This window comes from Trichosurus vulpecula, chromosome 3 (genome assembly GCF_011100635.1).
Source record: "Trichosurus vulpecula isolate mTriVul1 chromosome 3, mTriVul1.pri, whole genome shotgun sequence".
Classification (NCBI taxonomy): domain Eukaryota; kingdom Metazoa; phylum Chordata; class Mammalia; order Diprotodontia; family Phalangeridae; genus Trichosurus; species Trichosurus vulpecula.
Window position 1 is genome coordinate 51,127,217 of NC_050575.1, and position 25,637 is coordinate 51,152,853.

A 25,637-nucleotide genomic window follows, 5' to 3' on the forward strand; every position below is an offset into this window, starting at 1 on the left:
CAAGTCACTTAACCTCTGTTTTCTAATATGTAAAACGTGGATGATGATAGCATCTGCCTCCTAGGGTTGATATGAGGATCAAATGAGATAATGAATGTAAAGCACTTGGCACAGTGTCTGGTACATAAGTGTTAGCTATTACTATTATTACCTGTACACAAAAATTCCCACCCCCACAACCTTTACAGACAATCTCTAATATATCTCCATATCTCTAAGTCAGGTGATATGGTTCTCCACCTCTATAACAAAGGCAATGGTTAGACTGATATTCCCATAGACCAGGCAGCTGGGAACTCTTACTGGCTCGGTTCTAGACTTCTCTTTTCTTTTCCTGCCTATGCTCAGATAAACCTCCAATCTATCACTAAAGTGCATGGCCATTAGTCCTCCTAATCCAGTGGTCCCATAAACTCTCAAAATTTGTCCTTAAGCTCTTTGTTCAAGGTTTCTTGAAGAGCTCATTCAGCATTGACTCTTCCAAGTCTAAAAAACCCTCAAAACTCTGCAAAGGCCACTAATGTATTCAATTATTTATTGAATAAATAAAGTTTTAATTCCATTGCCTTCATCCCAATATTAAGGTTGTAGTGTCTGCCCATCTTTGTCCGCAAAGAACCAAAGGTTTTGAGGAACTCAAAGTTTGAATACAAGACTCATAGAGAAACAAAGGTGCCCCATGAGATCTTGATTCATATGCTGACTAGAGATTTAGCAATTAGTGTCACCTCTAGGAAAGTCGAAGTGAACAAAGCATGATCTGAAAGACAGTGGCAATTTGGAGGGGTGCTTCAAGAGAAGGGAATGGAACCAACAAACTAGGCTACAGGTTAATGATCTTGACTGATTCCTGGAAAAAGTATAGTACATGTTATTAAAGACATGGCTAGTGAACGTTTAGAAAAGGAAGTAGTGGTCACAAAGAGGCAGCAAGGCTTCATCAAGAAGAGTCATGCCAAATTAATCTTACTTCCTTTTTGTAAGACTGCTACACTGGTAAATCAGAAGAATATTGCAAGTTTAATATGCCTAGACTTCAGCAAAGTATCTGATAGAACTTCTAGTGCTTTTCTTGTAGAAAAGATGGAGAAATGTTTCTTAGATGATGGTATAATTAGGTAGATTAGGAACTTGTTGAATCAATCAAAAAGCATTTACCAAGTTACTACTATGTGCCAAGTACTATGCTATAAGTACTGGGGATACAAAGGCAAAAGTAAAACATCACTGCCCTCAAGGAATTTATAGTCTAATGGAGGTGATGACCCTACGTACATAAATATCTACAAAAAGGATACAAGGTAACTTGGGGAGGGAGGGCACTAGCAGATGGAGAGAATTAGGAAAGGATTCAGTAGAAATTGGAGTCTGAGCTGAATGTTGACCAAAAGTTGACAGAAACAATGGATTCCAAGAGGCAGAGGAGAGGTGGTGGGAACATTCAAGGCCTGGGGAAGCAGCCAGTGCAAAGTCATGGGGGTGGGAAATGGAACATTGTGTGGAAGGAGCAAGTGGGTTAGTATGGCTGGTTCATAGATATGTGGAAGGGAGTAATAATGTCTAAGAAGACGGGAAAGGTAGGATGGGAAGTTTGTAAATGCCATAAAAGGGGGTTTATATTTCATCTGAGAGATAATAAAAGGATAATAGATAGATGGATGGATAGGTAGATAGACAGACAGATAGATAGATGGATGGATGGATAGATGGATAGACAGATAGACAGATAGACAGATAGACAGACAGACAGACAGATAGATAGATAGAGAGATAGAGAGATAGAAGCATTTATTAAGTGCATACTACACGCCAGGCCTGGTGCTCAATGCTGAGAATACAAAGACTAAAAAAAAAGAAAAATAGTCCTTACCCTCAATAAGCTTACTTTCTAGCGGGGGAAGACAACACACAAAAGGGATCTGAAAAGTGGAGGAGGGAGGGAGGCAAGATATAAAAGTCTGAAGAGTCAGGAGTGGGGCCAGGAGAGAAATGAGCATAGATAGCCTCAGCATTTCCTCAAACAGAAGTTCCATACAGGAACTCACCAATCAAACAAGGGGCTATAGGGGTGGAGGCATCTCTGGAGTGAAAAGGCAGTTGGGCTAGAAGCAGTGAAGTTCAAAGAGTCAGGAAACTATTTGGGGGAGAAGGAAGCATGAGAAGGGAGCCATTGAAATATATTGGTCAAGGAAGGGGGTGACATAGTCAGATCTGTGCTTAAGGAATATGAGTTTAATAGCCAAACTAAAGATGAAAGAAACCAAATCCAAGGAAACCAATTATGAGGCCTATGGTAAATGTCTAGGCAAGAAGTGGTTAGGACCTGACTCGTATGCTTATAGTATGAATTTGGGTAGAAGGGAGGCGGAGTTTAGATATGAGTGATATTGAAAAGGTAAAATTAATAAGACTTAGCAATTGATTGAATAGAGAGAAGCGAGTAAGAGTGGCGAATTAAGAATATACAAAATTATGAATAGGGGTCATTGGAAGAACAAAGCTGCCCATGACAGAAATAGGAAGTACAAAGGAAAAATAGGTTTAGGGAGAAAGATGATGAGTCTGGTTTTCAATATGTTGAACTTCATAAGCCTATGCTACATCCAAATAAAAAGAGATAGTTTAACATATTAGATGAGAGTCAAGTTTCAAAAAAGGATCTTATTAGCTTAGAGAAGAGATTAGCAAACTGTGGCCCATGGACCAAATCCAGCCTGCCACCTATTTTTATATAACCTGCAAGCTAATTTTTGTTTTACATTTTAAATACAATTATTTAACACCATTTTAGCTCCCCAGCCATACAAAAACAGGCTCAGGTCAGATTTGATCCATGAGTCATATTTTGCCAACCCCTGGCTTAGAGCATTAAACCAGATGAAATTTAATAGGAATAAATGTAAAGTCTTAGACTTGTATTCAAAAAAATCGATTTTGCAGGTATAATACAGAAGAATAAACAACAGCATTTTGTCTAAAAAAGATCTGGGAGTTTTAGTGAATGGAAGCTTCAATACAAGACAACAATGTGATATGGAGACCAAGAAAGCCAATGCAGTCTTTGTTGTTTGTTAGTCATTTCAGTCATATTTGACTCTTCCCATTTGGGGTTTGCTTGGCAAAGATACCAGAGTGGTTTGCTATTTCCTTCTCCAGCTCATTTTATAGATGAGGAAACTGAAGCAAACAAGGTTAAGTGACTTGCCCAGGGTCACGCAGCTAGTAAGGCTCTGAGGCTGGATTTGAACTCAGGAAGATTAAGTCTTCCTGTTTCCCAGCTCAGTGCTCACCTAGTTGCTTAATGCAAGCTTAGGCTTTTTAAAGACAGAAAAGGTCCAAGACTGGGGAGCTCATAGACCAAATGTATTCTTTCCACTTAGATAATGCCTGGAGTATCATGTTCAGTTTTGGCCATCAAATTTTTCAGAAGGCTATTAATCTAGAAAAATATCCAAAAGAAGGCATTCAGGATAGTGAAAGGCCTTGATATCATTCCCTATGAAGACTAGTTGAAGGAACTAGGAATGTTTAACCTAGTGAGAAGATTTGGGTACAGGGCAGACAGCTGTCCTTAAGTACACTTCTAGAAATAGACTTGTTTTGCTTGGCCTTGAGGGGTAGAATTAAAAACAATGGACAAAATTTTCTAATCATGAGAGCTATCCAAAGGTAGAATGGGTTCCCTCAAAGGTTATTCTCCCTCAAAGGCTGGATGATCACTTTGGAAATATATTGTAGAGTGGCTTCTTGCTTGGATATGGGCTGGACAAGGTAGCCTTCCATCTCTGACATTGTATTATTTTGCTTTTCTGTGAACTATAAAAGAGGAAATGGGAGAGAAGTGAGGGGGAAATGCATATGATGTTACAATAACAATTTAATTAAAAACCAAGATTTATCAATAAAACATTTAAAAGAGATGGCCATATCTAGAATAAGGAAGTTATTGAATGGGAGAGGGGATTTTACACATCAAATATCTCCAATAAGTCTCTGATAACCAAGATATAGAGGTAATTAATACAGATATAGAACACCAAGCATCATTCCCCAATGAATACATAGTCAAAGGATATGAAAAAGAAAAAAAAAACACTTCTCAAAAAAGCTGTAAACTATTAATAGCTATCTGAAAGATTGATTCAAATAATCAAATAAAGAGAAATGCAAATTAAAACAATTCTGAGGTTATATCTAGAAAATTGACAAAAATGACAAGAGACAAGAGACAGTTTTGGGGTGGGGCGGAGTGCTGTGGGAAGACAGGCACACTAACACACTCTTTGTAGAATTCTTATTTTAGAAAGCAATTTGGAATTCGTCCTAAGACGTGACTAAAATGTCTATACACTTTGATCCAGAGCGCCCACTCCTGTGAAAATACACCCAAGGAGGTCAAAGTCAGGAAGAAAGGTTTCACATAGACCAAAATAGTCTTAACGGCCTTTTTTTTGGCATAGTAGCATGAGCTGGGAGCAAGGTAACTGCCCATTGATTGGAGAATTTCAGTTTTTGAAAGTGATGAGCTATGTGCCATAGGAAACAATACACATTGAAAAATATGGAATAATAATGAAAGCTAACATTTTAATAGCACTTAACTATGTGCCGACACTGTGCTGAGCACTGTGCAGAAAAATATCCAAATACCCTGGGAGGTAGGTACTGTTATTATCCCCATTTTACAAATGAGGAAACTGAGGCAAACAGAGGTCAAATGACTGCCCAGAGCCAGTAAGAGTCTGAAGCTGAATTTGAACTCAGGTTTATCCTGACTCCAGGCCAGCTGCTTTATCTGTTACATTACCTAGCTGCCTGATAGAGAATCCAGTAAGCAGAAAGGAAGACTATTGCCACACGATGTAAATGCACAACAACGTAAATGCAAAGAACAAAAGTCCCCAAACTGAATAGTGATGTTATGATGATTATGAAACTTGACCCTGGAGAAGGACTGAGAAAATGACCCTCTCTCCTTTTTTTGTAGGGGATGGGAGGACTATGGGTGTAGAATATTATATATATTGTCAGACTCCATGGATCTGTCAGTTGGCTTTAGGTGATGTAATAGAGCTCTGAACTAGGAGTTAGGAAAACTTAGGATCAAATTCTGCCTCAGATACATATTAGCAATATGACTATGGACAAGACAATTTACCTTGCTCAGACTCAGTTTCCTCATCTGTACAAAGGCTGTTGTATCAAATAAGATGATATACCTTAAAGCACTACATAAATGTTAGCTACTATTATTGTAATAAATGTATCTCTTCTACCCCACCCCACCCCCACTTTTCTTTCTCTTTTTTTTAGTACAGGGCATGACTTACTTTGTTAAGGGAAAGAGGAGAGATATATTCAGAAATTATGGTGATGTAAAAATAAAATTTATCAACAATGATTTTTAAAAACAAAGTGTTAAAAGTTCCACATGTGGCTTATATAGACTGATAACAAAATAGTTATCCATCTCGAATCTTGAAATTTACACATGCAGAAAAGCTGAAAAGGCATATTGCACAGGGAAATGGCAATCTTACAGACAGGACAAAACCTTCCAAAAATGCTTCTACAGTTGGATCATGCCCCACAAGAGGGTGACTGGTTAACCCCAACAAAGGCTTCCATCAATGTTTCTTCTTCCAGATGTGCATGATAATATAGTTCAGTGTTTTGAGACAGTTCTGCAAGCTCTTTAATTTTTTTTAAACCTAAAATAAAGCAGGGTAGGGGGTGGGAATCCAATTGGAAAAATAACAAACATAGACTAATTGTTGCTTCTGTGTTACATTACTCAATACTACAAGATTTCTAGAAACCTCAAAACTTCCCTGTGTCTGGTACCGCGTAAACCTCATACTTACTGAGCCGTATAAAAGTCCATCGGTGTCCATAGCCAAATACTGGCCAGACTCAGTGCTCTTTATATACACCTCACCCACGCTTTCCGCGCTTAGTTGCAGTTGAACTGAAATAAAAATAAAACAAGAAAAGTAAATAAACACCTAGCTGTTACAGATATGGCCAAGAAGCAGAGACTGTGAGCCATGGAAAATTAGACTCATTCATATCCCAAAACCCTTGAGGATGAGACCCAAAATAATAAAAACATAGAAATACAACCTCTTTTTCTTCCCCCTCCAAAGAAAGCTGTCTTAGGGAATTAACAAGTGACTCTACACTCATCTAGAGATCTATGCACCCTGCGTAGCAAGAAGATACTGAGCTTCACAGTGTTACTTTCCCTTGGTCTCCTCTCCTTCCCTCCGCCCCCACCTCCAAACCTTGTATAATGAGAGGGTTAAAAGAAATGGCCTTTGAGTGCTGACATTCTGATTTCTATATTCCAAGGTTCCTTCCAGCTCTGACTGTCTATGTTCTAAGGTCCCTTCCAGTGCTGACATTCTGTGTTCTATGTTCCAAATTTTCTTCCAGATCTGACATTCTGTGTTCCGTGTTCTAAGATTCCCCTCTAGCCTAGAAACAACATGAAAGGAGTTACATTGGACTCCATGACCTAAATACACATGGGATATAGAACATGCAAAGAATGATGGCCTGGACAAATTCTACTCTGATCAGAAAGTATTTTATCTTTCCATAACTAGTGTTGTGTAGGAGGGATGGGGGATGAGGGCATATAAGAAGAGATTTTGATTCAACCATTTTTTGAAAAATCTGAGGTTATTTTTTCTCTAAACAGAAGGGGGCCTCTGCAAAACAGTATGAGTCTCTGTACCTGGAACACAGGGAAACTACCAATCATGTGGCTTGGCTAAACCAGAGTGTGTACAGCTACCTGGCTCTGACACAGGCAAGAGTGAAATGATTGAGTGGGAGCTTGAAGCAGTTACTTGGGAGTTCTTCTCTGCTTAAAAATGATGCTTTGGTTTGCACTGATAGACTTGCCCCAAGGACAGGTATTGGGTGCTGGATGACTTTGTGTGCAGTGGATATTGCATCCTTCTTGGCACATAGTAGGAGTTTGTACACCCAGGAAACCATGGAAAGGAGGTTTTGGGAGTTTTGCCTGTAAAGACCTGCATTTAAATCAAACCCTAGTTTTACGGATTTTCCTTAATAAAACATGGGACAAGAACAGTTGCCTGTAGTGGGCTTGATTAGAATAGGCCCTTAACTTTTTTTTAATAGGCCTCTTCCTTTGGGTATCACTCTGTCTCACCGCCTTGATGACAAGACAAAACAGCAGGAGCTGTATGACAGTGAGAGATCTATAATCTGAAGTTTTCCTTATTCTTTGTCAGGGATGTGCTAGAGCCAGCTCATATTGGGAGCCCATTGTTAAATTTTCGATGTGAGCATATACACCTTGGAAATTGACAAATGCTCCAAATTAGAGCTTATCACTTACTTAACAAAGTGATGGAGAAAATATTAATAAGGCAGATTAAACTTTAAAATGTGGGTTAAGATTAAACTTAAAACTTAAAAAAAAAAGTTTTGTGTGTATGTTTTCCAGAGAGCTAACTACTAAACATTTACCAGCATGCCCGTGACTTTGATCAATACTAAGGAAGATTTTTAAAAGGTAAAGGAGGCAGCTAGGTGGTACAGTGGATAGAATGGTGGGCCTGGAGTCTCTAGTGTCTTTGCTAAGAAAACTCCAAATGGGGTCACGAAGAATCGGACACAACTAAAAAATGACTGCACAATAAGAAGGAGGATTTTTAAAAGGTGAAGGATTTGAAATTCCCTTATCCCTCAGGAAATCTTGGCTACTAGGACTTAGGCCCCTTACCTAGGTTTCTTTAGTGACTAGAACTTGAAAAGTTCATTGAAAAGGGATGAGTGGACAGTCATAAGTCTATTTTCTCTTTAGAGCATTATCCTAGATTTGGAGCTAGAAGGGACCTTGGAGATTACCTACTACAATACCCACATTTTACAGATGAACAAAGTGAGGCCACAAAGAAGTTAAGTGACTTGTCCAAAGTCACATAGTTAGCAAATGGCAAATCTAAGATTTGAACTCCTTTGAGCCCAAATCCAGCATTCTTTCCACTGCTTCATCAACTTGGCATGTACTATTAGGGCAGGGGGAACAAAAAACCTACTTGGCATTGTTAGACTAACATGTCATGTATGAGATGAAACTAGTGACCAGTCGTCAGCAGGGTATATCCTTTCAGTTGTGAGGCCTGTAGTGGGGATGAATAAATATGTGCTTGGCCACTTTGTGACCCAGAGAAGCATTAATCGTATGGCTAGTGGGGGTAAAAAGGTAAGTCTGTGCTCCTGATATAAACATAGAGCCAAGGAAGTATGGGACAGTGACCAGAGCAAAGGATTTGGAATCTGAAGACCAGGGTTCCAGTTCCATTTCTCTCACTTAGTAACTGTGTAACCACGGCTTAATCACTTTGTCACTTTGAGCCTCAGTTTTCTTATATGTAAAATGAGAGAGATACAATCTCTTGCCTGCTAAATTGGCAAAACTAGCAAAGAAACTGATAAGATTTAATGTGGGCAGGCAGTAAAGGAATAGATATGCTAGTTATAATAATAATTTATATTTATATAATACTTCATATACATTACTCCTTTTGAGCCAGGGGTCAGTCTTGTGTGGGAGGCTCCTCAGGTACCATTACTTCCACTTTGCAGATGAGGAAACTGGCTCAGATGAACTGAATGACACTTCCAGGCAAGATCCGAACTCAGAATTTGAACTCAGGTGCTCTGACTCTCAATCCAGTGCTCTTTCTGAAATACCACATACTGCTTCCAGCTAAATTAATTGGCCATAGTTAGGCTAATAAGGCAATTCTGAAAATGGCACTGATTGACCCCTTTCCTTCCAGCCTATTTTCAAAGAACAGGCAGTTATCTGCTATTTACCAAAGCATTATATTTAGAGTCAGAAAGACCTAAATTCAAATCCTACCTGTGATACTTAACAGCCATGTGCCTTTGTATGAGCTATTTAATTCCCATAACTTTCAGTTGCCTTCTCTGTAAAATGGAGATAATACTACCTACAACATCTATCTCACAAAGTTGTTGTGGGGGTCAAATAAGACAATATATGTATTTTACAAACTTTAAAGTGCTATATTAATGTCAGTCTAATGACTAATTATTACCAATTATTACTGCATGAAGAGCTACCTGGGCAGCTAGGTGGATAGAGAGGCAGGCCTGGAGTCAGAAAGACTCCTCTCCCTGAGTTCAAATCTGGCCCTCAAACTAGCTGTGTGACCCTGGGCAAGTCACTTAACCTTGTTTGCCTCAGTTTCCTCATCTGTAAAATGAGCTGGAGAAGGAAATGGTAAACCACTCCAGTATTTCTGCCAAGAAAATCCCAAATGGGGTCATGAAGAGTAGAACAACTACCCGGATTAGTCCATTCCTAGGATCAACACCATAAACACATAGAAAGTTACCTGCAAACTAAATGAAATAATCAAATCAACAAATATTTGTTAAGCACCTATTATGCTCCAAGCACTGTGCCAAGCAACGGGGACACAAAAAAAGGCAAAAGCCAATCCCTGCCCCCAAGGAGTTTATCCTCTAATGCATAATTGTTTCAGGTTATGTAGGGTGCATTTTAAAACCAATGGTAATTCAAAAGGGGAATAGATCCTTGTGGAAAGATTTCATAGAGGTTGTAGAGTTTATTATTTCATGACAAACCACCACTACACAGGTCTGAGCTATCTTAGAGAAAGAGCTGTTCCTGCTCTCCTGGGGACGATGACTTCTTTACCTGTAGTCCCAGGGTGGACAGAAATTGACTAAGTAATTTCCAGTACATTTCAGGACAATGTGAGAGAGAGATCTGGGGCCTGCTAAGTACATGATTCAGTGCCCAGACATGAGCTCCTCCACCAGGGTTATTCCACTGGCGAAGGCTCCCTTAAGGAGTTCCCTCTGTAAATATTGTTTCTTCAGGATATCCAAGTTTAATAGCTCATTTTCACTGGGTTCCTTTCTGGCAAAAGTTTCCAAACATATATCCTTCAGCAGGCCTGGCTGGCAACAGTGAGTGACACCCAGTCTGTGCCGTTCATGTTAGCTAACCATGTTTCCTTCCTTTTAGCATGACTGGAGTCCAGGTTTCCAAGCTCACATCCTTCTGCAGCCTCTGGTAAGGAAGAGTGGTCTGGAATGAAAAGGGAGTGTGATGTGGAAGGGGGCCAAAAGGCCTAGGAAAGGAGGGAAATTTTCCCCAGTTCTTTGACTTAAAGAAACAATTTGGAAGGCACTGTAGTATACTGGAGTACTGACTTTGCAGTCAGAGGACCTGGGTTCTAATCCCAGACCTGTCACTTACTCCCTGTGTGGTCTAGGGCTAGTCACTTCAATGACCTTAGGCTTCTCATATGTAAAATGAGAGGAGTTGGGCTCAGTGACTTGTTAGGAGTCTTCCTTGCTCAAAATCTATGATCCTGATGAACCAAAAAAGGACCAAGGAAGAAGGTAACTGTGTTTCCATCCTGTCTCTGTGACAGGATATGTTAAATTTTTAACGTTTAAAATCAGACTTGCACTCAACTAAGTGTTCTAAAGGCATAGGGAACGAGAAGATCAATAGATGCATTTCACCTTATCTTGCTCCCTCTCTGTACTTCTAACTGGAAAAACTGGAAGCCCAGAGATCAAGATTTGGAGGGTTGGGAGGATGAATCACTTTTTCCTTAGGCCAATGGAAGCCTTATAGCTGAGGTGGGGCAGGAGAGGCATCCAATGTAACCAGAGGTTCAGAGTCCATTTGCATAAACTTCAAAAAATTCCAGTCGTGGAAGTCAGTGACTTTTGCCAAGCAAGACAACTCACTTGAGCTAGCCTAGAGTGCTCACTCTGTCCATCTTTGAAGTGGGAGTAGTTGGTTACCTAGTCTACCAGAGATCTGGTAACCCACTTCCCAAAAGCTGCCAAGGAGATGAATATACATTTCTTCATACAACTTTTGGTAACCCAGTAAAATTAAGTGGAAGAGTGGATGATGTTTTTCACCACCTACTAGACAGGAAGTCCTGCCTAAATTCAACTTGATTCAATTCAGTTCAATTTTACAAACATTTATTAAGCACCTAATAGTGCCAGACTCTATGCTGGGACTCTGGGATATAAAGATAAAAACAGTCCCTGCCCTCAAGGAAGTTGCATTCTGCTAGGCGGAAAGATATGTATTCAAATGAATAAATACATGCATACATACATATATACTCACATATGTATGTGTGAAATATTTATGTATATGTGTGTGTGTGTAAATAAAATAAATACTAACTAAGTTTTGGTGGAGTGAGAGAATTGGAGAAGAGTTGTCTAACACTAACACCTGGGGAAATCAGAAAAGGCCCTTTGTAGGATGTGGCATTTGGATTCTAGGAGGCAGAGATGAGAAAGGACAGCCTTCCAGATGTAGTACTCATTTTGGGCTGGCTCTACCAATTTTCACTCCCACAAGCAGGTCGGATTGCCCTAGATCAGTTAACTACTTTTCTCTTCAAGGTTTTAGGGGTAACTATTAGGGGTTAGGGGTGATTTCTAGTATGGTTGCTTACAAGACTCTACCCAGTGTACTTTCCGTTAATAACTAAAACTTAATTAGCTTTTTAAAATGGTATAAAATGTCCTTTTCAAACCAGAGGTACACTCTTCTACAAGTACATACAGAATCCAGGGAAAGGTGGGCTCAAACTTAGAGAGCAAGGGGGTATTTCACAGGTCTTGGGTGGATGGAAATCACTCTATTTCTCTGTGGATCCCTTATAAAGTTTCCCTGAGGTGTGAGTAGCTCTTTGATAAGCTTTGAGTATTGGTGTCCTTGTATGGTCCTGAAAGCTAACAATCTTCCATGTTTTTTATTTGTCCCTGGCTCCTGATAACAGACTCTACACCAAACACTGCTATTCTATGATCACTTCTATAGGATGACAGTGGGAAGTCCAAATTTTCTGACCTTTTAAAATTCACAACATCATCCTCTGGTGGGGAGAAGAGGAAGGAGACAGACAATTCCTTTTCTCCACCCAAACAGTCCTCTCTCAGGGAGTTGGCTAGAGTTGCTTCACCAGAAGTCTGGCCTAATATTAGAATGCCAGATTCCCAAATGGCTTTGTGTTTTACCCAAGCCCCACATGGCATGACTGATTTTCTTTACCCAACTACAAGACATTTCCTATTTGTTTTCATTTGCTTCCACTCAACTAGTATCTGCAGTTATCCCTTCCACATCGAGGGACTATATCCCCACGTGGAAACATGGTGTTGGCTTGAGAATGAGCTCAAATATTTTAAAATACTTAGAAAAAGTAGACATTTAAAGAGATATATGTGTGTATGCATGCATGTACATGTATATGCATCATGCCTGTAGTGTATTTGGAAAATCCAAGTAAAATTTTTTGGCCCTCCCTTCATACCAGAGAAGAAGTCTGAATTATTACGGTGTTAAAAGATAAAATATGTTGATATTAAACAGTACTATACATCTTTTTATGCATTTCTGAGTTTCTAAACTTTTTCTGTGTCATCTGCTGGCCTTTGTGTGTCATCTGCAGCTTCCACAAACCCCCTCAAAAATTCCCATTTAATTTCTTATGCTGACCCATGATATATTAAAACTGTGATGGGGAAAGTCAAGATGTGGAAGAGATGACTATAGTTCATTCCTTTGATGGATAGATTGACTGATTTTATAACTCAATCAAATAGGTATTCTGATAAAAGTATCAGGGCATGGAGTATTGATAATTACATTAATTGGGGTTGAGTCCAGTGGGATATCCCTTTACACAGGCAGAGGGACAGGCTACAAAGACATGGAGGTAGGAGATGGTATGTCCCATAAGGGGAACACCAAGTAAGCTAGTTGGCTAGAATGCCGAGTGTGTGCTGAGTAGTAATGTATAGTCGGCCTGGAAAGGTAGACTGGAGCCAGACTGTGAAGGGTTTAAAAGCCAGACAGAAGAGAAAACTCTCTTTTATAGCTGCTATGAATTGACTCCTTTTTCATCATTAAATCACAGGGAGATTTAAACTGAGCTATTGCCCAGACTCATGTAGATCCTATCTTTGGATTGGATTGGAAATAAATATGGAAAGAGGGCAGATTTGACTATATCCCCATATGGAAACATAGTGTTGGCTTGAGAATGAGCTCAAATATTTTAAAATACTTAGAAAAAGTAGACATTTAAAGAGATATAGGTGTGTATGCATGTAGGTATGTGTATGTGTGTATGCATTCCCTCTCTTGTCTCTGGGCATTTTCTTTAATTGTCTCCCATACCTGGAATGCTCTGTCTCCTCCATGCTGACTACTGACCTCCCTGGCTTCCTTTAGGTTCTGACTAAAATCACACCTTCCGCAGGAAGACTTCCCTAACACCTCTTGATTCCAGTGTCTTCTTCTTTTATTTCCTATTTGTCCTGTACATAGCTTGCTTTGTATATATTTGTTTGCATGTTAGCAAGACAAAGGAAGATAGATGGGAGGATTCCATATTAGTCCCTCCTTGAGGAACTGTCTTTTGCCTCTTTTTGTATCCCCAGTACTTACCACAGTGTCTGGTGCATACTAGGCACTTAATAAATGTTTGTTGAGTTAAATTAAGGATGTTCTATATTCATCTATACAGACATATGTGTATTTGTATATGGTGTACATATGTGTGTGTGGCTTAGGGTTGATGACTTCAAAATCCCCTCCCAACTCTATATTTTTGAGCCTCTAATCCCAAGGGCATATGGTCCAATTAGAGACAACTAGGTGACATAATGGATAGAGCACTGGGTTCAGAGTTAAGTAGACCTGAGTTCAAATCCTACTTCAGACACTAGCTGTGTGATCCTGGGCACATCACTTAGCCTGTCTGCTTCAGTTTCTCAGCTGCAAAATGGGATAATAATAGTATCTACCTCACAGAGTTGTCATGTGGATCAAATGAGACATATTTGTAAAGCACCTACCACAATACCTGGCACATAGTAGGTACTTAATAAATGTTTGCTCTGTTCTATTCCCTTCCTTTTGTTTCCCTTGCCTTGTAGGATCCTATGACTCTATGGCTATAGAGACTCACCTGAATTTTACCAGTTGCTGTAAGACCCTAGGGGCTCTTGCTTTCTAAGGGGAAAAACATTAAAGAGCTAAGCCTCCTGAACTAGCCCTGGACCCTGAAGGGTGAGCTAAGGAACCTCTGAAGTATGACATCCTGTTTCAGAGCACCAAGCCATCCTAGTATCTCCCTGTTCAGCCCCAGGAATATTTTTTAATAAGGTTACAACTGGTGCACAGAGCAGGAAAAAAAAATGTGGTGAGAGGGCTCCTGCTTCTGCAAAGCCTCTGCTGCCTTGAAGTTTGCTTTTCCACCTTCATTCCCTGAACAGGGGCCGAACAAAATTACGTGCCCAGTTTATTCTGGGTCGGAGACTTCCCGTCCCTTGCCATGTTTACCCGGAGTGAGGTCATCTTCATTGAGTCCACTGTGAGGTTGTTTTGTGTCAATGGCATTTATAATTAAAATGTGGCCACAAATTGGGCTTCGTGAAGGAAAAGAAAAAGGAGGAGGGAGGCAGAAAGTTTGGGGAAAAATTCCAGTGGTTTAATTTATATATATATATATATATATATATATATATATATATATATATATATATATATATATATATATATATATATATATATGTGAGAAAGACTGTTCTTAGACTATGTAAAGCTATCTGTCCCCTCCTTTAGGAGCTGGACAAGTCTGCTCGGAAAAGTTCGGTGTATTCCAGATGTATAACTGACAAGTGTTTGGCTGAAAAGTTCTCCCTCCTCTACACAATCAGTTACATGGCATAATACCTCCTTTGGCAGAGCATGTGGTTGAAGTTAGAACCTTTCAGGCCTTTGCTTTCTGCAATGAGTTCTGGCCTGCCTGGGATCTCTGCTGTCCCTTCAGTCACTAAACATCCTCCCCATCTTTGCTTGTCACCTGAAAAATTGGTTCACTTCTCTTTATCCCCAGTTGATATCAGAGTATCTATTCTACAAGGCATCTAAGAGTTTTAAACCACAGCATTCTTAAACAAACCCAAAAAAGGGATAGGATGGAGTAGTAATGAGAGAACTGTCCTTGGAATCAGGAAAACCAGGATTGAAGCCCTGCCTCTGACCCCTACTAGCTGTGTGACCCTAGTCAAATCACCTAATCTCTCAATGCCTCAGACAACTCTAAAATTATAGATTAGAGATAAATTGTCTATCTGCTTGGATAGAGCATACTAGGATGAAATCCCAGGTCTAGTCCTACCCAGCAAAGCAAAACAAAAGAAAATAGATGGGAGGATTCCATATTACATAAAAGGATTTGACAGATTCTGACAAAAGACTCACAGAACAAACATGAAGTCATTAGATACAAAAGGGATGCTTCCTTATTGTGTTTGAAACCATCTTGTAAGAGAATAAATTTAGAGCCAGAAGGAACCTCAGAGGTTGGGTGGTCCTGTCCCCTCATTTCACAGATGAGGAAACTCAAGCAACTCAAGGGGAGATGATGCCTACGGTCATACAGTATAGCCAAGATTGAGCCTAAGCCCTCTGACTCCAAATCCAGCACTCTCTCCACAGCACCAGATTGCTACATGTTAAATGGCCCAGACACCCAAAGAGGTCTCCAGTCCATTTCCAATATGATTTTCTTTTGAAGTATTTGATCAATATTTAACTTTCCAGGAGCAGATCTATTGCACACAAGGCAGTTCTAGGCAGTAAAAGTGTCTATGCCGTTCTCCACAGTGTAAGAGAGTCAAAAGAACAGTGCTTTTGGAGTCAGAGGACCTTGGTTAAAATGGCACCTGGGACTCAGTTTCCTCATATGTAAATGAGGAGGTTAGACTGCAGTAGACTCACTTCCCTTCCAGCTCTAAATCTATGATTGTGCGGCCTGTTGAAACAGGATAACGCTGCAGCCCCTTCTTCTGTATTTGTGGGTTCCAAGTTCATTTCTTTAGTTATCGTTTTTTGACTGAGGAATTCCCCTTGAGGAATAAACCATTGTTTTTCCCTTACTGGTCAGGGAAGTCCAGGGAAACGGAATGGAACACAGAGAATCTCTGCCTTTCCCCAGGGACATAACCAAAGTTGGGTAACTGGGACTTTTGTTTCTAGGTTTCTTCCTCTTGGCAATCCCCTGGTCCATGCGGCATATAATCGTCCCTGCTTCTTCACTTAGGTCTAGGCCACCACCCCTTGCATCCCTGGAGTTAATTGCATCACTATGGTACCCCTCCTCCAAGGCCCACCTTTTCTCACTACCTAGTCTCATTGTGGCGCTTATAACAAATTCAATTAATTGGGGTTGACAGCATGTAATGATGCAGAGGACTACCTACCCCCATAAGATAAGTGAGTATATCTTAAATGTTTGAGAGGTTAGTACCCAAGTTCCCATTAAACATTGTCCTATTAATGGTAAGTCTTCTAGTGTTTGACTGAGGAATTACATTGTCAGTTGTTTAATATTGTGACATCTTCTGCTGGAAAGTGGGCCCAACTAGTGTCAAGTTTGTAAACTAAATGAATGAGTAGGCTAGATCAGTTAGATGTCAATTAGATGTTTCAGAAGCCACAGAAAGCTGAAGAGAATGAGATATAGAATCAGCTAAGAGATGCAGTGGGTGGAGTTCTGGGCCTAATATCAGGAAGACCTGAGTTCAAATCCTGCCTCAGATACTCAGAAGCTATGTGACCTTGGCAAGTAAGTCATCCTCTACCTTACTGATCTGGGTTGTTGTAAGGGTCAAACAAGATATTTGTAAAGCACCTAGCACAGTGCCTGCTATACAGTAAGTGTTATATAAATATTAAGGGAGAAGTTTCCTTTTTGGTAGGGGGAAGAGCAATTTACCTTTATGATTCCAACCATCACTCTCTAACTTCCTTGTCCAAAATACTCCTCACTGGCCACCACTCCCCGATATGTGCTGTTTTTCTCATTAGAATGTTAGTTCCTCAAAGGACACACATGTATGAAAATATTTCTAGCAGCTATTTTTTGTAGCAGGAAAAAACCCAACAACTAGGGGTGCCTACCTCTTAGGGAATGACTAAACAATTTATGCATGCATTAGAAATGATGAAATGGACCATTTCAGAGGAAACTGGGAAAATCTCTATGAACTGATGCAGGGTTAAATAACTAGAATTAGGAGAACAAATTTGTATAATTAAAACATTATAAAGAAAAAAAAACACTTTGAAAGAATTTAAAACCCTGATAAAGGCGATGATAAACCATGATTCCAGAGGGCTGAAGATAGAGCATGCTCTCTACTCTTTGCCAGAGAGATGATAGATTTAAAATTCAGAATGGGGCACATGTTTTTAGAAATGGACAAGGTAGGAATTTGTTCAGGGGGTTTTCTTTTTCTTTTTAAGGTTAATTGAGGAGAGAGAAAGTGGGAGGAAGAGATAATAAATGCTTATAAAATAAGCAAAAAAAAATCCACAAGAAAAATAGATTTTTTTTTGAGGGGGGGAAGGCAGAGCAATTAGGGTTAAGTGACTTGCCCAAGGTCGCACAAGTAGTAAGTGTTTCAAGTGTCTGAGGCTGGATTTGAACTCAGTTTCTCCTGACTCCAGGGCCAGTGCTCTACTCACTGAACCACCTAGCTGCCACAGAAAAATAGATTTTTTTAAAAAGAAGATAAGCCACTTGAGGGCAGATACTATCTTGCTTGCTTGCATTTGTATTTCCAATGCTTAGCACAGTATCTGGCTTAATGGTAAGTGCTTAATGAATCCTTTTTCATTCGTTCATTCATTCATCATTCATTCGTTCATTCGTCCAATAGAACATGGCAACCACAAATTCTAGGTAGCTGAGAAGCAGTTTGAGGTGATGTCAGGTGGCATAGATCTTAATGATGAGATGTCTTGTATGGCCTTGACAAAGAAGGAGAAAGGACTAAGCCCATTGATTCCTTTCACTGCGCGAAGCTTCCAGCGACACTCTCCTCATCTGGGGCTGCAATATGAATTTAAGAGATCATGTTCTATGCTTGTTCCCTGGCCCTTTCAAAGCCATGGTAGATACTTTTGATTTCTCTGACTTGAGCATACCCTAAGATTAATGATCAGGCATTTGTTTTTCCTTCCAAGGACAGAGATACAAATGAGGAAAAAGTAATCAATTAACCATATCTTCCTGAAAATTGGGCTATGAGACCAAAACAAGTCCAATTACCAGGAATCGTTATCATCTGGAGTCCCAAGAGTCATCTCTGCAATTGACTTGTACTTTCCATTAGACTAGCATAGTGTTCCGCACACAGCAGGTTCTTCATAAAAGGTGATTGAATTGAATGGGAGTATTTCTGCCCCACAGCTGCAAAGACACACCCCTGTGCTTCCTATGACTTCTAAAGATTTTTTACATTGGCCATTTTGCTTGATATCGGGTGTATTGAGCACGAGCAACAAACCCACCAGGAAGATAATTGTGCTTTGTGTGACAACATCTGTTGCAGAGGATGAGGAGGCGAGAAATTCTATGTAGAACTGGAAAAACTCCTTTGAAGCAAATCAAAATATATGTAGATAGTTAAATAGATAGATGATAGAGAAATGATCAGACAGATGATAAATAGATACAAGATAAGATTGATGATGGATAGATTATACAGATGATTAGATAGACAATAGATAAAAGATAGATGATTAGATAAATATATGATGGCTTAATGATAGATGATCAGAGAGATGACAGACAGATGGATGATTAGAGAGATAGTAGATAATAGATGATTAGATAGCTATTCAGTGACTTCAATGCAAAAATGAGCACAGAGGAAGATGATGAAAAAATGTCAGAAAAGGAGCCCTATTAAAAACAAAAGAGACCCAGGACTTATCAATTACTCAGAAGCTTGGTGCCTATATATCAAATACACTTTCTTCAAAAACAGAACAGGAAGTTACTGGATATGATAAGCAATGAACAACACCACAAAGTGAAACTGGCTGATGTAGGTATCATTTCAAAATAAACTGTTAGACTGACTACTTTAAAGAAGAAAATCAACCCCAACGTAGAAGAAAAGAGAAGATGAGAAGACAATGTGAACAGTGGCAATGGCTCCAATCTGACCTATTGAAACAAATTGTTAAAAGGGCAATGGATTTTTAAAGACAGTGACTTAGGGGGGAGGGTGCAGGTGAGGTCAGACTTATGATTTCTTTGCTATACAAAACGCTCCAATGAGGAAACACTCTCTACAAATTCAAATAAACAACTGTACTTCAACTTGTATTCTTAGTTAATTAAGTGAATAGCTCAGGGTCATGCAGTTCATACCTGTCAGAGACAGAACCTGAACCCAGGTCTTCCTGACTTCAAGGTCAGCATTCTCTTCATGCTACACTGACTCTCATAACCATTTCCTACAGAAATTTAATCACTGTGAAAGCAGTCACCACAACTATAAGGGGTTGGTGCCGACCCCGGGGCTGTTAGGACCCTAGTGCTTGGCCTGTTTCCTGGGTAAACCAGACAGGCTTAGTAGGAGTGGAACAGCAGGCACCCGGAGTGGGGGGCCTCTGCCTTTGAGAAGCCCCTGTATTCTACCTACACATACAGGCAGAGCCTGTCCACGAGGGACACACAAGCCCAGAAGGAGGGACTCAGCTGGCCATTACCTAATGCTCTTGAACCAGCGCCTAACGCAATGCTTTGTTACTTTACTTACCGGAACATCTTTGATACTTTACGGGGACATCCTGCCTCATGTCTCACGTAGCTCATACAGCTCTGATACCATCTTGCAACATGCCCGAGCATTCCCATGCCCTCGTAGAGTGCAACATCCCCCCTCGTTCCTGTACCCCTACAGATACCGCTTTGCAACAGTCCTAATCTTTCCCATACCTTTGCAGATACCATAGTGTACCATACATTGCAACAATCCAGATCCTTCCCATGCCTATACCGATACCCATACTGGAACAAAGTGCAACAATATACCCATACTGCAACATTTCTATCCTGTCCCTCTGCTACATTTCTGTTCCTTCCCATGCTGTCATCCTCATACCCATTGGCCACTTGCTTATGCCCATGTGGTGCAAACCCTATAAAAATGGATGATTTCTCCCACTAAATCGGAGTTCCTTCCATCTGGACTCCCGCCTCAATCATTGCATACCGAGACAGGTCCTTGCTGGTCAAGGACTACCAGGGGTGAGAGGACCCCAACACACAACAAGTAGGCCAAGCCAAAAGATCCCAGAAACTACCTCAGCCAGAAATCACTTGCTCTCCTTGCCAAGCAGACAGACTTGATGGCCAAGGACAACAGCACTTTGTAATATACACTCATTTACTAAATGCACTGGAGGAACATGTGAGAGGTGACATAGAGTAGTGGATAGAGAATTGTCCTTGGAACCAGGAAGACTTGGGTTTGAGTTCTACTTGTAACACTTATGATGTGACCTTGGGTAAATCACTTAACCTCTCAGAGTTCTAGACAATTCTCTAAGACTATAAATTGTTCAGAAGATGATGAGCTGAATTGGTGAAGTAAGTTTCCTAATCAGGAGTTCCCTATGCCAATGAAATCACAGCTCCAGTAGCTTTCCTATGGCGGAAGGTTACACACAATGTTGCTTCACACAACAGCAGAGAATGACAGAAGGGAAAATGAGCCTTCAGAAAGCTGTGTGTGTACTAAGAGCCAAATCATCCCAACAGTATTTACAGGTGAAACTAGAAAGAAGACAACAAACCAATGAAAGATAGAACATGACTATAGCACAAATAGCAGCATTTCTATTACAAACTTTTCCCATCATAAATGACAGGTAACCAACCACATTTGGACCTGTACACTTCAGACTCTGGTGTGCTAAAGGAGGAAGTGGTAATGGTGCTAAAGAAAAAGACAGAAAGAATATCTGGGTCAGACACAGAATATATAAGAGACATCCATGCCAGAAGTGGCACAATTTTGAAAAAAAAAAACTTGACAAATCACCCATGACCTACTCCTCTCTATTTTGGGGGCCCTCTCATCTTTCTCTACACTTTCTCTTGGTGGCCTCATCAGCTCACATGGATTCATTATCATTTCAATATAAATGAATCCAAAATCTACAATCTAATCATTTCACTTGAACTCTGAGCCTGAATCTCCAAGTGCCTGCTGGATGGCCCTGAACATCCTATAGGCATCTTAAACTAAACATGTCCAAAATAAAATGCGCTGTCTTTACCCCTAAACCCAATCCCTTTTCTAACTTCCCTATTTCTTTCAGGAGAACCACTATCTTTCTAGTCACCCAGTTTCACAACCTTGATTTTTCACTCTCATTCATCCCTGAAATGTCCAATCAATTGCAAGATCTCTTCAATTCTGCCTTCTAAACATCTCTTGTCTCCAACCTCTTTTCTTTACTCATGCCACAACTCCATTTCAGGCCTTCATTATTTCTCACCTGAACTATTGCAATATATTCCTAATGGATTTCTCTGCATCCAGTCTCTTCCCTCTCTAATGTGCCCTACAAACAATAGCCTAGTTGATATTCTATAAATGCAGGTATGATCATGTCAATTTCCAGCTCAAGAAGCTTCAGTGTCTCCCTATTTATAATGTCTTGGACAAAATAAATTACTCTTTGGTATTTAAAACCCTTCACAGTATGGCTCCAGACTAGCTCTCCTGACTTACAAATTATTTCTCTCCATGTATTCTATGCTTCAGAAAAACTGACCCACGTCTTGATCCCTGTGCGTAACATTCCATATCTTGCATCTCTGCCTTTGTAGCCCCATGACTGGAACACACTCCCTCCTTATCTGTACCTTTTGGAACCCCATTTCCTTGAAGAGTCCTTTCCTAATTCCCCTAGTTGTCAATACCATTTACTTAGAAATTACTTTGCATTTTAAAATATTTATGTAGTCCTTCACAGAGTCCTATGCCAATGCTTCATCATTCTATGGAAGTAATTCTCAAAGGCTGTGTCAGTTAAGTGGCAGGTTCTATCATGCTGAAAAACTTCAAGTATAACCCCATTAATGGACAATGTTTGCTTTTTAAAAAATGTATTTTAGTTTTAATTTGTGGAATAAAACAAACATTTCCATAACATTGCATAATTTTAAAAATGATGATTGCACGTGAAACTGCAAATCTTCTATGTACAACTTGCTATTCCTTTTAAATATATAATAAAGTTATTAAGTGAATTTTTTTTCTTTTTTTTTCTTCTCTCCCCCCAATCTGTTCTCCAAAGCCCAACTTAGTGAATTATGGAGAAGCACATCACTAGTAAGCTGGCCACCTGGTAGTGATTTTATTTGGCCTTGTTCACTTATGAAACAAAGGAAAATAAAAAACCACCTTCTATATTGTGAAGCTTTATTCTACTTCTACCATGATGCTAGCAGAGTGGAGGGGGGTGGGGAAAGGGAAAGTTTTTATACCAGAAACATATTTTAATTTGACTGTTGGTACACTAAATGTAAAGACGTTGTTCAATAACCATCAAGTAGACATATTTCTGGAGGAACTGAATCATATCAATCTTGACATTCTTTCTGTAAAGGAAACCAGAAGAAGGGTGTTGTAACTAAATGGAAGGATCATTCACAGGTATTCCTTGTAGAGGCAAAGAAAAGAAATGTTGAAGTGAGTTTTATCTTACACACAGAAGAAAGAATAAACTTTATTTATTGGAATATCTGGGTCATCATGTATTATAGTTCTAATGATAAGTATTCGAAAAAAACTTCCATGAAAATAATTGTAATGTATGCACCAACACGGGTTGCTAAGGATGAAGAGATTGAGAAATTCCATGAAGAATCTGATATGACCTTTAAAATCAATGTATACTCCGATACCTGGTTACTTAAATGCAAAGGTGGGAAAAGGTGTGAGGATGGGGAGAAATATACAAGAAAGCGTTGTTCAAGAAGGAGTGAAAGAGGCTAAAGACTGGTAGATTATATAGAAGCCTCATGGGGCAGCTAAGTGGCAAAGTGAGTAGAGTACTGGCCTTGGAGTCAGGAGGACCTTAGTTCAAATCTGGCCTCAGACACTTGACACACTTATTAACCGTGTGACCTTGGGCAAGTCGCTTAACCCCAATTGCCCTGCCTTCCCCCCTCCAAAAAAAAAAAAAAGAAGAAGCCTCATGCTTTTGTATAATGAATGAGTTCTTCAAAAAAAAAAGGAGAGATTTGGTAGACATATGGATATGTTGAATATCAGTATAAAGCACAAAATAGAATAACTTAATAAATAGGAAAAGCCCTTATCTATGAGTCAGCTAATTATGAACAGTCAGACTACTAACTTTTCAGAGCTAAAACTGGAGTTAATTTAAAAAGGAATATTAATGAGGAAAAGATAGTCTGTATAATTGAAGTGACTGAACTCTGAATTATTTAAACAAGCCATTAAAAATCCAAAATAGACGATGGACAAGAGAAATGACATTGACATCAACTATAATAATTTCATCTAAAAGTTTAACCAATATAAATTAATTGCCACAACAAGGAGCCAAAAGAGCCTAGAAAGCACCTTATTCAGCAAACATCTGACTACCTTGTAAAAGGGAGAGGTGGCTGTCAAAAGCAACACTGGGTTAGAAAATAAACTTATTTGTAAAATCATACAAAGAAACATAATGAATGACTAGAAGCAGTATTATTTCATAAAAGAGAGAGAAGCAGTTAAAACTAGTTTAAGAAAAATTTGGCAAGGTATCTACATAAGCAAAATCATACCAAAGGTATTCAAGGATGAAAGTGAGATTACAAAGAGACAAAAGATGGAAATGATTTGCAAAAAGCATTTTAACAAACTTTATCTATTAAAGATGGAGCCACCACCCTAACATCATCATTCCAGATGTGCTAAAACACTAAGAAAAAAAAGACAGAAAAAGCAGCAGAGGTAATCAATGGTGGAAACAATAAAATCGTGAAGGCATTAAGGAACTGACATACGAGGTATATGCTGAAGGAAAGGAAGATACCAAAGACATTGAGAAAATATCTAGGACTTCATTAATACTGAAGAGAGAGGCAAATGTAACATCAGTAACTACTGATCCATATTCCTACTCTTCCACTTATGTGAAATCTTTATGAGTCATTTATGCATGAATTAAAGGCATGCTCAATGAGGGAAAAAAGGAGTCTTTTGCAAGCAATATTCAGCAGTAGACTGTCTTTACCATTTCAGAATTATCCGAAAGATGTAAAAATACAAGATCTCATTATGCTTATTGATTTTTGACTATGAAAAACATTTGATTTGGTAGAACAGAATACAGCCTTACTGGCTTTTTTTTACAATGAGGCATCTTCCATCCATTAATCAAAGACTATTCAAGATTCTTTGGAAGATATAACAACAGAAAAAATGGAGAGGTGAGTGGTAGATGTGAGCAGGCTGCAAAATCCAACCGGGGGGAACTCCAAAGAAGAACAGGAGCAAAGGATGTTGTCAAGAAATTGTATGATAAGAACAGATTTGTTGGACGCATAGAAAGAGTGAGGGTTGACAGGTAGGTAGCCAGAGTGGTCCACTGGTACACTGATGTCCAGACTTCAATACTTCCCCCCACTATTCAGCTCCCTTTTGTATGCTGTTTTTCCTTCATTTGAATTAAACTCCTTGAGGGCAAGGACTATTTTTCCTTTTTGCTTGTATTTGTATCCCCAGCACTTAGCATAATGCCTACCATATAACGTTTAATAAGTGCTTGTTTCCTTCCTTCCTTCTTTTTTCATTGTCCATTTACAGGGTCTTTCCAAGTATCAAATTGGCTGACAATCAAATTGAGTGATACAATTTAATATTAGGTAGTCAAAAAGACTCCAGTATATTAGAGGATTCCTTGGGGCCAACTTATGGGAAGACATGGACAAGAGTCAGCAAGATGGATAGGCATGCATGAGTTGTGGTCTGCATTATTAGAGAAAACTCCTGAACTGACGAGATCACAGATTCATTTGAGTATTGAGTGCTTGAGTATTTATTTTGTATATATAATGTAATTTACTTATTCATGAAGATACTGTATTCCCCAGTGGAATGTAAGATCTTTGAAGTCAAGGACTGCCTCATTTTTATACTTTTATCTCCAACTCCTGCCATAGCACCTGGCACACAGTTAGTGCTTAATAAATGCCTGTTGATTGATTCAATGATGGATTGATTCTCAGAACAACTGAAATGAGCTGAACAATTGATGGTATTACTCCCCCCCAAAAGGCAATCAAGAGGATATTAATAATTACTGACCTATATACCTGACTTCTTTATAAAATCCTTATGAGAACAATTTAGCTACCCATCAAAGACCCACATTACTTTGATAAATATTTGAGAAGAAAACAAGTGGGGTTTAATGCATAATTTTCTATAGCACACCACTTATTCATAGCCATGAAGCTGCCTGAAAAAATGTAAAGATTTGCTATGTTTATTATTTGATGGATTTTTTAAACATTTCACTCAATAGAAGAAAAAACACAGCCAAAAAGACTACTCCAAAAACTCTCTCATCCAAAAGGCTAAGATCATGGTATAATCTTGATCATAACACCAATATTCTTTTGATAAATGTAATTAAAAATGTAACTCTAATCAAC

General features: G+C 39.3%; 1 protein-coding gene across 1 annotated transcript in view; it reads right to left on the bottom strand.

Moving 5' to 3' along the window:
* FGF1 (fibroblast growth factor 1) overlaps positions 1-25,637 on the bottom strand; it is a 150,766-nt gene that overhangs the window by 23,707 nt on the left and 101,422 nt on the right. The window contains exon 4 of the mRNA XM_036749319.1: positions 5,865-5,968. Coding sequence (XP_036605214.1) covers positions 5,865-5,968 — 104 coding nt within the window. The remainder of the gene's footprint in view (positions 1-5,864; positions 5,969-25,637) is intronic.